The sequence below is a fragment of the Mesoplodon bidens genome (genome assembly GCF_964165515.1).
Source record: "Mesoplodon bidens genome assembly, chromosome: 7".
NCBI classification, from domain to species: domain Eukaryota; kingdom Metazoa; phylum Chordata; class Mammalia; order Artiodactyla; family Ziphiidae; genus Mesoplodon; species Mesoplodon bidens.
This window is the reverse complement of record NC_138164.1, coordinates 15,185,492-15,197,791: the sequence shown is the minus strand read 5'-3', so window position 1 is coordinate 15,197,791 and position 12,300 is coordinate 15,185,492. Positions and strand designations below refer to the sequence as shown.

The 12,300-nt window shown below is 43.3% G+C and overlaps 1 protein-coding gene across 4 annotated transcripts in view; it reads left to right on the top strand.

Moving 5' to 3' along the window:
* The first annotated feature begins 396 nt into the window (after nt 1-396).
* Nucleotides 397-12,300, top strand: part of RNF214 (ring finger protein 214) — a 52,098-nt gene continuing 40,194 nt past the window's right edge. The window contains exons 1-5 of one of the 4 annotated variants that reach the window (XM_081239218.1): nt 397-491; nt 1,989-2,104; nt 4,583-5,093; nt 5,786-5,845; nt 10,645-10,785. In XM_081239218.1, the coding sequence (XP_081095344.1) occupies nt 1,995-2,104; nt 4,583-5,093; nt 5,786-5,845; nt 10,645-10,785 (822 nt within the window). In that variant the 5' untranslated portion in view covers nt 397-491; nt 1,989-1,994. Of the gene's footprint in view, nt 492-1,923; nt 2,105-4,582; nt 5,094-5,785; nt 5,846-10,644; nt 10,786-12,300 lie in introns of those variants that run through there. The other 3 variants (XM_081239219.1, XM_081239221.1, XM_081239220.1) reach the window with 3 other exon arrangements.

The following is a 12,300-nucleotide window of genomic DNA, read 5'->3' as shown; positions in this document are numbered from 1 at the left end:
CTCCTCGCGGGGGCTCACCGCCCCGAGTTCTCGGGGCATCTTCAAGAGGGACCTTCTCTATAGGGACGGTCCTCTCCTTCATGGCGTCCTCTGGAAAGGGCATCTCGGTTGCGACCTTTAAAAACACCTCGTTCCTCTTCTTCCTCTGATCGTCATGACCCCGACTCTCCCTGTAATCTTCCTAGAGGGGGTCCTCCCTCCACCAAGTCTCCTTCCTTCTCGCGGTCGCATCTCCCTTAGTCCCTGCGCCCCGGGAGAGTCCACTAGTGTCTTAGGGGCTTCCTCAGAGTCCGCGACCCCTTGACGGTGCCGGCTCCGGCCGCCAGAGGGCGCCGTCGGGGGCGGCGCAGTGCCATCGCGGCCTCTCCTCTGCCGGCCTAGCCTCGCCCCCGCCGCTCGTGCCGCCGGAAGTGGGAGGTGTCGCGCGCGGGCCGGCGCTCGACCCCTCCCCCCAGGCTCGGCCGCCCCCTCCCCCCGCTCCGCCCGCTCAGGTGAGTCCCGTCCCTCCCCCCTTTCCCTCCCGGGGGCGCGGCGCGGGAGGTGTGTGTGGGGCGGGCGCGCGGGCGGGGGCTGCGGCGCGAGGGGCTGGGGTCGGGGCGGGGGGCGTGGAGGGAGCTGCGGGGATGGGGGGCGGGGGTCCCGGCCTAGAAGTGGGACGGGGGTGGCAGCCGGGCGGGGGGCGAGGGCAAGGTGCGGAGGGGCTCTGGCCGGAGGAAGCGGCAGGCTGGGCCATCCCCCTGTGGAGGGCGGCCGGGACCACCGGCGTCGCTTCCCCCCATTGTCCCCTTCGCGACCGTCCCCCGATCTCCCCCCGAGGACCCGTCGCTCCCAGCGTCGCCGTCTGGTCGCCGCCGGGTTGCGATGCGGGGCTTCCCTTGGCTCCTTCGACTTAAAGCCCCCTGCCGCAGCCTCCTGCCAGATGTCCCTGTCCCTCTCCCCTTTGGGCTCTCAGCCACGGAGTCGCACGTAGGACCCGTGCCCTGTGGTTTCGTTTCCCGGGCGCCAAGGACCCCCGGCCCGGGCTCTGGTGGGGCAGGACGTTTGCACCTGTGCGAGCAGTAATGGCGATCTGGGGCCCATTTTCTCCCGGGAGCCTCGTATAATTTGATGAGGGAAACTGAGGCACAGGGGGTCTCCGGCCTGGGACTGAAGTGTGGACACAGCCCAGCCTCCATGCCTGCCCTGTGCGCTCTTGGAGGGTCAGGGATGTACCTGGGATGCTATTAAAATAAAAACAAGAATTTAAACTAACCCTGTGTTACACCACCAACCCCCCGCCCCAATATTCATTTTTATTCTTCCTCTTCACCATAGAAGGCGTGAGTTTGTCCTGCAACATCTCTTACTTGGATTACCGTGTTTTTCAGCTTCTCATTTTCATGCTGGAGTAACCAAGATTCTCATACTCTGGCACCTCTAGTAACTCTAAATAGTCTCAGTCAGCGGTTGTCAGACTTTTCCCATCTGTGGGGAACCCAGAGTAAAAGCGAAAGATACTTGGATTGCCCAGTAAAATATTGCTTTTTCTCTCTCACACGAACATCTCCAAATTAATGGAGAATGCTTTTAATGTAACAGCCATAAAATGATTTTAAAATATAAGCTGTTATTGATATTAGGCCCCAAATCACATCCTTTGTAAATGATACTAGGCAAGGTAGGTAGGCATGTGCATCATTTGGAAGATTCTCATGGTCTGTGAGACTGCATTCCTCCTAAAGTGAAAAAGCTTTGCACACACACACACACACACACATATATATATATAGTGACGTGTGAGGATTGATATCCCTTGGGACCTATTGCATGTAATGGCTCTTTTAATATCCTACTAGAGAATACCCTTAAGTGTTTTCTCCTGGAGCCCAACTTTTTCTTTGTGTTTGTTTCCTGATATGACTCTGTTGTGTGGACATTCTGAGAGGGTGAGATCTATTTGTTTTGAAATTTTGGAACTTGTAGCCTGTACTTTGTTTCTGAACGTGCAGAGCACGATGGCAGCATCTGAGGTAGCCGGCGTGGTGGCCACTGCTCCCAGTCCTCCGGAATCCTCGTCTAGTGTATGTGCTTCCAAACCAGACGAAGTTCTCCCAGACGGTCTAAGGTAACGTGGGGACTCTCAACTGGGAAGATTTCATTGGGGTAAAGGGCTTTGGAGATGGGCTTCTTACGGAGGTGTAGTTCGTCTTTCCCCTTTTTGACTCTAGTGACATTGCATTAGATGAAGCTTTTTAAAGGTAGGGACTATCTGATCTATATTTGTATATCTGGTACCCAGCACAGTATCTGACACTCAGCAGGCATGCTAATTATTTGTTGAATAAACAGATTAAAATACAGGGGGTCAAACTCATTTGAAAATGCAAACATTTCCCACCTTCTCCTACATGCACTATCTGTTTGTTTAACTATATGTTTATATGTTACATCAGTGTGTGTGTGTGTGTATACATATATATATATATATACACACACACACATTATATCTAATGTATATAGACACGTGTATATGTATCTATGTCTATCTATAGGTAAATAGATAGCCTTGTTAATATGGCTTACTGCTTCACGTATGTATTTCGCCTTCCAGCTAAACTCTTGAGGACAGGAATTATGAATACCCAACCTTGTTTTACAGTGCTTAAAACATTGTTATGTATAATGTTGTACTAGGTTGACTATGTATCCTACCTCAACTCTTTTTTAAATTTAATTTTTATTTATTTATTTATGGCTATGTTGGGTTTTGTTGATGCGCGCGGGCTTTCTCTAGTTGCGGCGAGCGGGGGCTACTCTTCGTTGCGGTGCACGGGCTTCTCATTGCGGTGGCTTCTCTTGTTGCGGAGCATGGGCTCTAGGCATGCAGGCTTCAGTAGTTGTGGCATGCGGGCTCAGTAATTGTGGCTCGCTGGCTCTAGAGCGCAGGCTCCGTAGTTGTGGTGCACGGGCTTAGTTGGTCCGTGACATGTGGGATCTTCCTGGACCAGGGCTCGAACCTGTCCCCTGCGCTGGCAGGTGGATTCTTAAGCACTGTGCCACCAGGGAAGTCCCCTACCTCAACTCTTTTGTAGAGTACCAAGGACCTAATACAATAGATAACACTGTGCTAGCTGCTTTATATGTGTTAACACATTTAATTCTCTCAACAATCTCAGCAGGTAGGTGCTAATGCTATTATTCCCATTTATAGGTGAGAGAACTTGAGACACAGAGAGGTTAGTAACTTGCCTAAGGTTACCAAGCTTTGTTGGAGTCAGGGTTTGAACTCAGGCTCGTCTGACTCCAGCGTACTTAATAAATGTAACAAATCTGTTACATTTGTATTTATTATTTGTTATTTGTTATTAAGTGGGTAATGGGGAAAAATGTTAAGTAAACCTAACCATAAACTTGGATCTTCATTTTATAAATAAAATCAGACACATATTACTAGTAATAATAATAACAGCTAAGGTTTACTGAGTGTTTACTGTGTGCCAGAACTAAATACACCGGATGCTTTATCTCATGTAATCCCCACAATAATCTTATCAGGTAGGTAATATTACTTCTGTTTCACAGATGAAGTTAAGTAACTTGCCCAGAGTTAAACAGCTAGTAAATAGCAGAGTCAGGATTCACACCCAGGTACTGTATCTGCCCAAATTTATAATTAAGTGTCCCCCCCACACTTAACCCCCAGCAAGGAATCAGCTTAGAGTATTTATAAAGATTTTTCATGTCACAAGGTGCTCTCTCTGTTGTTTTATTTTCAACAGTAGGTACTATTGAGGAAAGGAAGGCACAGTGACCTGAAGCCTCAGTCAGTACTAGTTTGGAGTCCTTAAGGGCATAGTTGACAGAAGCAGTTGTTTTTTTTTTTTAAGAGCGAAGGAATTTAACATGCATTATTCTTGGTAAAAGACTTACAGTCGTGAATGTTGGATGTCATTGTAAATAGGTTTTGAAGATCTCTTAAAAGCAGTATGGTGAATGGTTGTAGCAAACAATAAAACAACGATTTCAGTGTATACGTGTGTGTATATTTGTTATCTGGGGTAAAAGTTCTGCTGACAGCTTCAATTTGGGGTTCAAAATTGCCTGTACTTCAGGCAACTTGAAGTGAAGATGCTATGCTCTGGAAAGCTGTTGGTGGTTCTGGTCAAAGATCTGTAAAATGAATCTGAATGAAAATTATTTTTGTGAAACGAGAGTGGAATTTAAAACAATATCTCTCAATCAATATTTTATTTATTAAAATATGTGGGACAAAATTAGTACATGTACCTAAATGAAATATTCTAACTAACAGCAGGCTATTTCACCTGCATCCCCCCAAGCCTTTGGCTCCTCAGCTTCATTTCTTGGTGACTGTTCACTGCGCTGTGTCTCCTGAACCCAGCTTCTTCACCATCACACCATACTCCCTGCGTGTGGGACAGAAATCACTGGGTGGAAACTAAGTTCCTTTTCATTTGGCTAATTTGGAGGGGTTTATATAGTCTAGTTTTGTTCTTCTAGTGGTTATGTTAAAAGTATTATATATTTAAGCCTCTTTAAGATTGGGTGAAGAGAGAAACCTTTTATCTTATGTTTTTGATAGCCCCAAAGACCCTGCACAGAAGCACAAGAACTCGCCTCTGTCGAGTGTAAGTAACCAAACGATAACCAAGGAGAATAACAGAAATGCCCATTTGGAACACCCAGAGCAGAATCCTGGTTCATCAGCAGGTGACACTTCAGCAGCGCACCGGGCGGTTTTAGGAGAAAACTTGATAGCCACGGCCCTTTGTCTCTCTGGCGGTGGGTCTCAGTCTGATTTGAAGGACGTGGCCAGCACAGCGGGAGAGGAGGGGGACACACGCCTCCGGGAGAGCCTCCACCCTGCCACTCGGTCTCTTAAGGCAGGGTGCGATACAAAGCAGCTTGCCTCCGGGAATTGTCCTGAAGAGAAGGCCCCACAAGCCTCCATCCTAAAGGAAGGGAGCAGGGACACAGGCTTGGATTTCCCACCTGTGGTGCCTCCAGCAAATGGGGTTGAAGGAGTCAGAGTGGATCAGGATGATGATCAGGATAGCTCTTCCCTGAAGCTTTCTCAGAACATTGCCGTCCAGGTCAAGTATCAAGTTTCTACTACTAAAACGGAATTTGGGCTTTTAATTTTTTTTTTTTTTTTTTGAGGGCAGGAGATATTTCTTCATAGTTGGTGGAGAACTACTCTGTCTTGTTTTTTAACTGGCAGCTCTCATACTATTTTCATAGAGTGCTCTGTGATGACTTCATTCTGGTGTTCAATAAGTAACAGCCCGTGTCTAATCGTGGCGACCAGGAACTTCATGACCTACATACAATCACTTTCACTGAGTAATTGATGAGCATAGGTCATTAGCATTCATATTTCCTATCTTCGACCTTGCAGGAGGAATCCTTGTTAATTCTCTGACCTACATCTTAAGAAGTACCGTGTATCCTGCCTTCTAGTGACTGGCGTGCTTTTTTGTAGCAGGAAGGATGAGCACAGTAAATTGTAGGGGCCAGAATTCTTATCTGAGTCTCGAGCTTGTCTCTCCATCAGATGTTGGGTCTTGTTCAGGTTATTTTGTGGGGTAAATGCTTCATGCTACATGGATGTCAGTGGACATTTGCCAGAACTACAGTTCTCTTGCTATGAAGCTGGTAAGGGGAGAGAGCGAAAAGTTAACTTCTCAGTTCCTTGTGGCAGATTTCTCCGTGAAAGGACGAGAGCAATTCTGCCTTTTAGAATGTCTCTGAACAGTTCTGAATATAATTGTTTCTTTCTTTATAGACTGACTTTAAGACAGCTGATTCAGAGGTAAACACAGATCAAGATATTGAAAAGAATCTGGTAAGTAGTTAAACTGCAATTTTTCATGTATGAAACCATTAATGCAGAAGATCTAGAGTCACATCATCTCAGTTGGAAAAGGTTCAGGAATCTCCTTTATAAAATCCCTGACAGATGGTCAGCTAACTTCTACTTGATCACCTCCAGAGATGGGAAGCTTACTACTCATGAATCAGCATATTGCATTTTGAAAATAGCTCTTATTGTTAGATCTTATTATGAGGTGAGAACAGAACCACTAAAACTTCTTGTTATAGTTCTGTCTTGAGCTATGTAGAGTAAATCTAAATCCCTTTACTTGTTAGCCCAAAATATATTCAAAATGTTTTTTTAAATGCTTTTTCCTCTTATCCTTTAAGTCTGAACCTTTCCAGGTGAAACATCCCCAGATGTTTTTTTAACATTCTTCTTTTCTTCATATGATATATTTTTCAGTCTTTTCTTCAACCTGGTTACTTTTTCACCTAGACATGTTACATCTTCTCAATGTTTCTTTTAAAATGTGATCCTGAGAGCTAACTATAGTAATGCACATACAGTGTAATTACTTCACAATACAATGGAACTCTTGTGTCGTTCTATGGTGACATTCTAGACACCATTTCCTAAGCTGACATCAGCTTATTTTGGCCGTCTCGTCACACTGTTGAGCTTTCACTTTTACTCCATCAGGTCTTTTTCTCATGTATTGTTTAGTTGTATCTTCCTATTTTATGCCTAGGTAATTGGTTTTTTTTTTTTTTAGTATCACTTTTAAAATCTGTTTTTTACTTAAAAATAGGTAATTGGTTTTTAAAACTTAGAGAACTTCACATTTATTTTTGTTAAAGTGGTCCCCTTGATCTTTCCCTGGCATTTTGTGGCAAAACTTCCACCCTGTAAGTGTGTGGATATCTGAATGTCCATTTTTCAAGAGGAAGGATAATGCTAGAAAAGGCACCCTATGTTCAGGAAGAGGTCTTTAGGGTAAGATACGTTAATTGAACGGAAATAAAGAGGAAAACCAGGTAAGAAAGTGGATATTTTGTGCAAGTTGAAGAAATTGAGGGGCAGATGGAAAGAAGTAAGTTATTGGAGTACATTAACCACATGAGAACTTTTAAATAGAGAGTAGCAACTCAGGAGTTATTTATAACAGGCAAGTAAGAAGATCCTAGAGATGCGAGACCTGATGGTAATGTGCTGCGTGAGAACCAGGCTAGGGGAGGGCCTCCAGGGGAAGGAGGAGAAGTCGCCTTTTCTTGAGCACTTATTCTAAGCACTTTACATGGAGTGTTTATTTGGTCCCCCCAGTTGTAAGGCAGGGTTTCATTGACGATATAGCAATAGAAGGGGCCAACTAAGAGGTTATAGATAAGCTTTAGCATCAGTCTGAAATGGGTGGAAACTGGCAAGCCATTAGGCCAAAAGAGGCCCAGGGTTGTGTTTTGTTTGGCAGTATTCTTTCGGGTGGTGGTGTGACCCACGTGCTTTAATTATTATTATTATTATTATTATTATTATTATTATTAATAATAAAATATTTATTATTTATTTAATTTGGTTGCGCCGGGTCTTAGCTGCGACAGGTGGGCTCCTTCATTGTGGCTCCAGGGCTCCTTAGTTGTGGCATGCGAACCGTCAGTTGCAGCATGCACGTGGGATCTAGTTCCCCGACCAGGGATCGAACCGGGCCCCCTGCATTGGGAGCACGGAGTCTTAACCCCTCTGCCACCAGGGAAGTCCCTATTATTATTATTTTAAAAACACAATATGATTATATTTTAGTAAACAACCAAAATACAAAGCACCATAGTCAGTTGACAGCAGTAGAACATGGTACTTCATTTGCATTGCATGACAGATGGTTAACATTTTTAGTTGTAAACGAGTTCTCCACATGCTTTGTGTGTGTGTGTGTGTTGATTTTTTTTATTAGTTTCTGCTTTATAACAGAGTGAATCAGTTATACATATACATCTGTTCCCATATCCCTTCCCTCTTGCGTCTCCCTCCCTCCCACCCTCCCTATCCCACCCCTCTAGGTGGTCACAAAGCACCGAGCTGATCTCCCTGTGCTATGCGGCTGCTTCCCACTAGCTATCTACCTTACGTTTGGTCGTGTATATATGTCCATGCCTCTCTCTCGCTTTGTCACAGCTTACCCTTCCCCCTCCCCATATCCTCAAGTCCATTCTCAAGTAGGTCTGTGTCTTTATTCCTGTTTTACCCCTAGGTTCTTCATGACATTTTTTTTTCTTAAATTCCATATATATGTGTCAGCATACGGTATTTGTCTTTCTCTTTCTGACTTACTTCACTCTGACAGACTCTAGGTCTATCCACCTCATTACAAATAGCTCAATTTCGTTTCTTTTTATGGCTGAGTAATATTCCATTGTATATATGTGCCACATCTTCTTTATCCATTCATCCGATGATGGACACTTAGGTTGTTTCCATCTCCGGGCTATCGTAAATAGAGCTTTTAAAAAGGCACTGGGACTAGGCAGGTATTAAGCTTAGTGACAATACAGGGAACTTTACTCCCGTTTTATTTGCTACCCTTTTCATGCATTTACAGTAATTGCCCACTGCCTACATTTGAAATTGTGACTCCTGCCTCTCAGGACCAATTCACCATCAATGAAAAAAAGTAACAATGTGTAACCCTTTGGCTTATTAAGATGAGAATTGTATCAAGTAATTTACTGTATGCCTTTAAGCCATCCATTTGTATGTACTAATAGTATGTACCTTGAGACTTCTTTCCGTGAAGACTAGAGTTTTCTCCCCATCCTGTGTTGTTAAAAAGATGCATTATCGGGTTTCCCTGGTGGCGCAGTGGTTGAAAGTCCGCCTGCCGATGCAGGGGACACGGGTTCGTGCCCCAGTCCGGGAAGATCCCACATGCCGTGGAGCGGCTAGGCGCATGAGCCATGGCCGCTGAGCCTGCGCGTCCGGAGCCTGTGCTCCGCAATGGGAGAGGCCACAACAGTGAGAGGCCCGTGTACTGCAAAAAAAAAAAAAAGATGCTTTATGGACAGAGAGGTACCATAAGGAAGTAGAGAGAGAAGAAAAGAATCCTCTAATCTACTAGTTTTCATCAGTTGTTTCTTAACCTTTAACTTTTCTTGGGTTAAGGTCCTCTTTCAGAATCTTTTGAAAACTTTGAATTCTCATCTCAAAAAATTTTATACACACCTATCCATAGACCTCAGGTTCAGAATCCCTTTAAAGTTATGATGCTAAGGTGTCATCTGTTTAGGGAGCTTTAGTCACATTTCAGTACATGGACTAAGGACTAGCTTATCCCAAAGCTAAAGTCCCATCTTGAGACCTTATTTTTTTATTATCATAGTGTGGTAAGTTTTCCCCCATTCACTTCTAAAACCTTTCTTTTCTTTGAAAGTAGTTACCGTCTAATGAACAAATTCAGTTTAATGCTCTGTTTAAATTTTACACCGGTTACCTCATACCAAATGTGTTTTAAATTGACCCTCTAAGGTTTAGTGTTCCTTTGAAAGGTAATCATTCCTTTTCTTGATTTATTAATGTGGGGGGGGCAGAGCTGAACTGTGACCCTTAGAAGCTTCACCTCTTTTATTGACTTATTTATTTATTGGCTGTGCTGGGCCTTGGTTGCGGCATGCGAGAGCTTTAGTTGCAGCATGCATGCAAGATCTAGTTCCCCAACCAGGGATCAAACCCGGGCCGCCTGCATTAGGAGTGTGGAGTCTTACCCACTGGACCACGAGGGAAGTCCCAGAAGCTTTACTTCTGCTCCCTATTTATATGAGAGCTTGCCAATTTGACCAATCTGAATACCAAGTGCCCCACAACTCTTTGGTGGATCTGCCGATTTGTAGTGCTAATGACCAGTAAGGAGTCCAGTTTCTGGATGCATTTTGAGTAGTTGATCTGTTATTTGTTTTTTGCTCATTCTTCTTCCTCTTAATAGATAAAATACCTTATTTCTCTTATTCCCTACTGCAGGGAAATTAGCCTAGAAAGGGTCAGTTAGTAGATATCTTAGGCTTTGTGGGCTATATGTGCTCTTTGGTAACCACTCCACTCTGTTGTTGTAGTGTGAAAGCAGCCAGTCAGCTGTCGGGTATGGCTGTGTTCCTATAAAACATTTACTTATAAAAACAGACGATGGGGCTTCCCTGGTGGCGCAGTGGTTAAGAATCTGCCTGCCAATGCAGGGGACACGGGATCAAGCCCTGGTCCGGGAAGCGCTCACATGCTGCAGAGCACCTCAGCCCTTGCGCCACAACTACTGAGCCTGCGTGCCACAGCTCCTGAAGCCCACGTGCCTAGAACTTGTGCTCCGCGACAAGAGAAGACACCGCATGAGGAGCCCCCGCGCTGCAATGAAGAGTAGCCCCCGCTCACCACAACTAGAGAAAGCCCGTGCACAGCAATGAGGACACAATGCAGCCAAAAATAAAATAAATAAATAAAATTTAAAAACAAAAACAAAAACAGGTGATGGCTGGATTTGGCCCACAGGCCATAAGTTGCCACCCTCCATCTTAGCGCAGTGTTGTACAATAGAATTTCCTTTAACGATGGAAGTGTTCTGTATCTGTGCTGTCCAGTATAGTAGCCACAACTCACATGTAGCTACTGAGTACTTGGAATGTGGTAAGGTGACTGAGGAGCTGGATGTTTACATTTGCTTATTCTAATTAATTTAGCTACAGCATCAGACACTGCAGCCATAGCGCCCTGCATGGTGCCTTGAACAGGGACATGGTGAATGTTTCTTGCAATGAAATTGGCGAATTAAACTTCTCATCTGTTGTTACCAATAGGATAAAATGATGACAGAGAGAACCCTGTTGAAGGAGCGTTACCAGGAGGTCCTGGATAAGCAGAGGCAAGTGGAGAATCAGCTCCAAGTGCAATTAAAGCAACTTCAGCAAAGGAGAGAAGAGGAAATGAAGAATCACCAGGTATTCTGCTTATATTAAAATTGGCAATAAGTAAAGCTATAGTCCCTAATCAGACTTTAATTTTGTTTTCAAATTAATAGAAATAAAAAAGCAGTATTTAACTTTTTAATGGTTATCATAGAATTTTAAGGATAAACAAGAACCTTCGAGGGCATCTCGTCCAAACTCACTCCTATTTTGGTTCAGAGAGGAAAGGATTATTTATTTAATATATTTGTTTGACTGCCTACCTGGAAAGTCATTTGATTAGACTCTTGTCTCACACTATATTTAAAAATACAATTCTAAGTAAATTAAAAATATACCTATAAAAACTGGAAAAAAAATTTTAAATCAGAAGAAAATTTAGAAGAATATTTATATACCTGAAGTTGCAAGAGGTCTTTTTAACCCAGGCAGAAAACCTAGAAAATTTTAAAAAATTAATTATATATAATTAAAATTTTTGGCATGGCAAACGATATAGAAAACAGTCAAAAGATCAATATTAGACTGAGAGAAAATATTTATAGCACATCTGACAAAGGGTTTAAGATGACCTTCTGAGATTCCTACAAATTCATGGTAAAAGCCAAACAATCTAGAGAAAAACCAGGAAAGGTTACTGTATTACTTTCCTATTGTAATAGTTTTCTACTGTAATAGTTTCCCATTGCTGCTGTAACAAGTTGTCGTGAATTTAGAGCTTAAAACAACACATCTTTATTATCTTACAGTTCTGTAGGTCAGAAGTCCAACATGGGTGTCACTGGGCTAAAATCAAGGTATTAGGAAGGCTGCATTCCTTTCTGGGGACTCTAAGGGAGAATACATTTCCCTGCATTTCTGGTTTCTAGAGGCTCTTTGCATTCCTTTACCTGTGGACCCCGTCTCCATCTTCAAAGTCAGCAACATTGCATTTCTGTAACTGTTCCTCCCTAATCACATCTTCCTCTGATCACAACTGGGAAAGTTTCTCTGCTTTTAAAGACCCATTTGTGGTTAGATTGGGCCCACCCCGATAATCCAGGATTGTCTCCCTATCTCTTTTGCTATGGAAGGTAACATAGGTTCCAAGGAATAGAACATGGACATTTTTGTGGGGAAGAGGCTATATTTTGCCCATAACAGTCACAAACAGTAATTCACAGAAGAGGAAAAGCAAATGAGTAACAAATGTATGAAAATAAACTCAGCCTTACTAGTGTCGATCCATTTGTATAGCAAATATTTTTTGAGTTCCTGATGTACGCTCTGAAGATTTAGTGGTGAACGAAACATAGTCTCTGCCTTCATTGAATGCTTATTCTAGTTGGAGGAGACAGAAAATAAAAACAGTAAAAGAACAGGAGGTAGTGAAATGCTTATTAAAATTACTAGATACCATTCCTCCCTCTTTCCCAAGAGATTGGGAAAAATGAAGTAAGTTGTCAAAGGTAAGGAAAAACGAACTCTTTTTAGACATTGGTAGGAGTGTGAATTGTTATGACCTTTTTAGAAAAGATATTAGGGTGACTTCCCTGGTGGTCCAGTGGT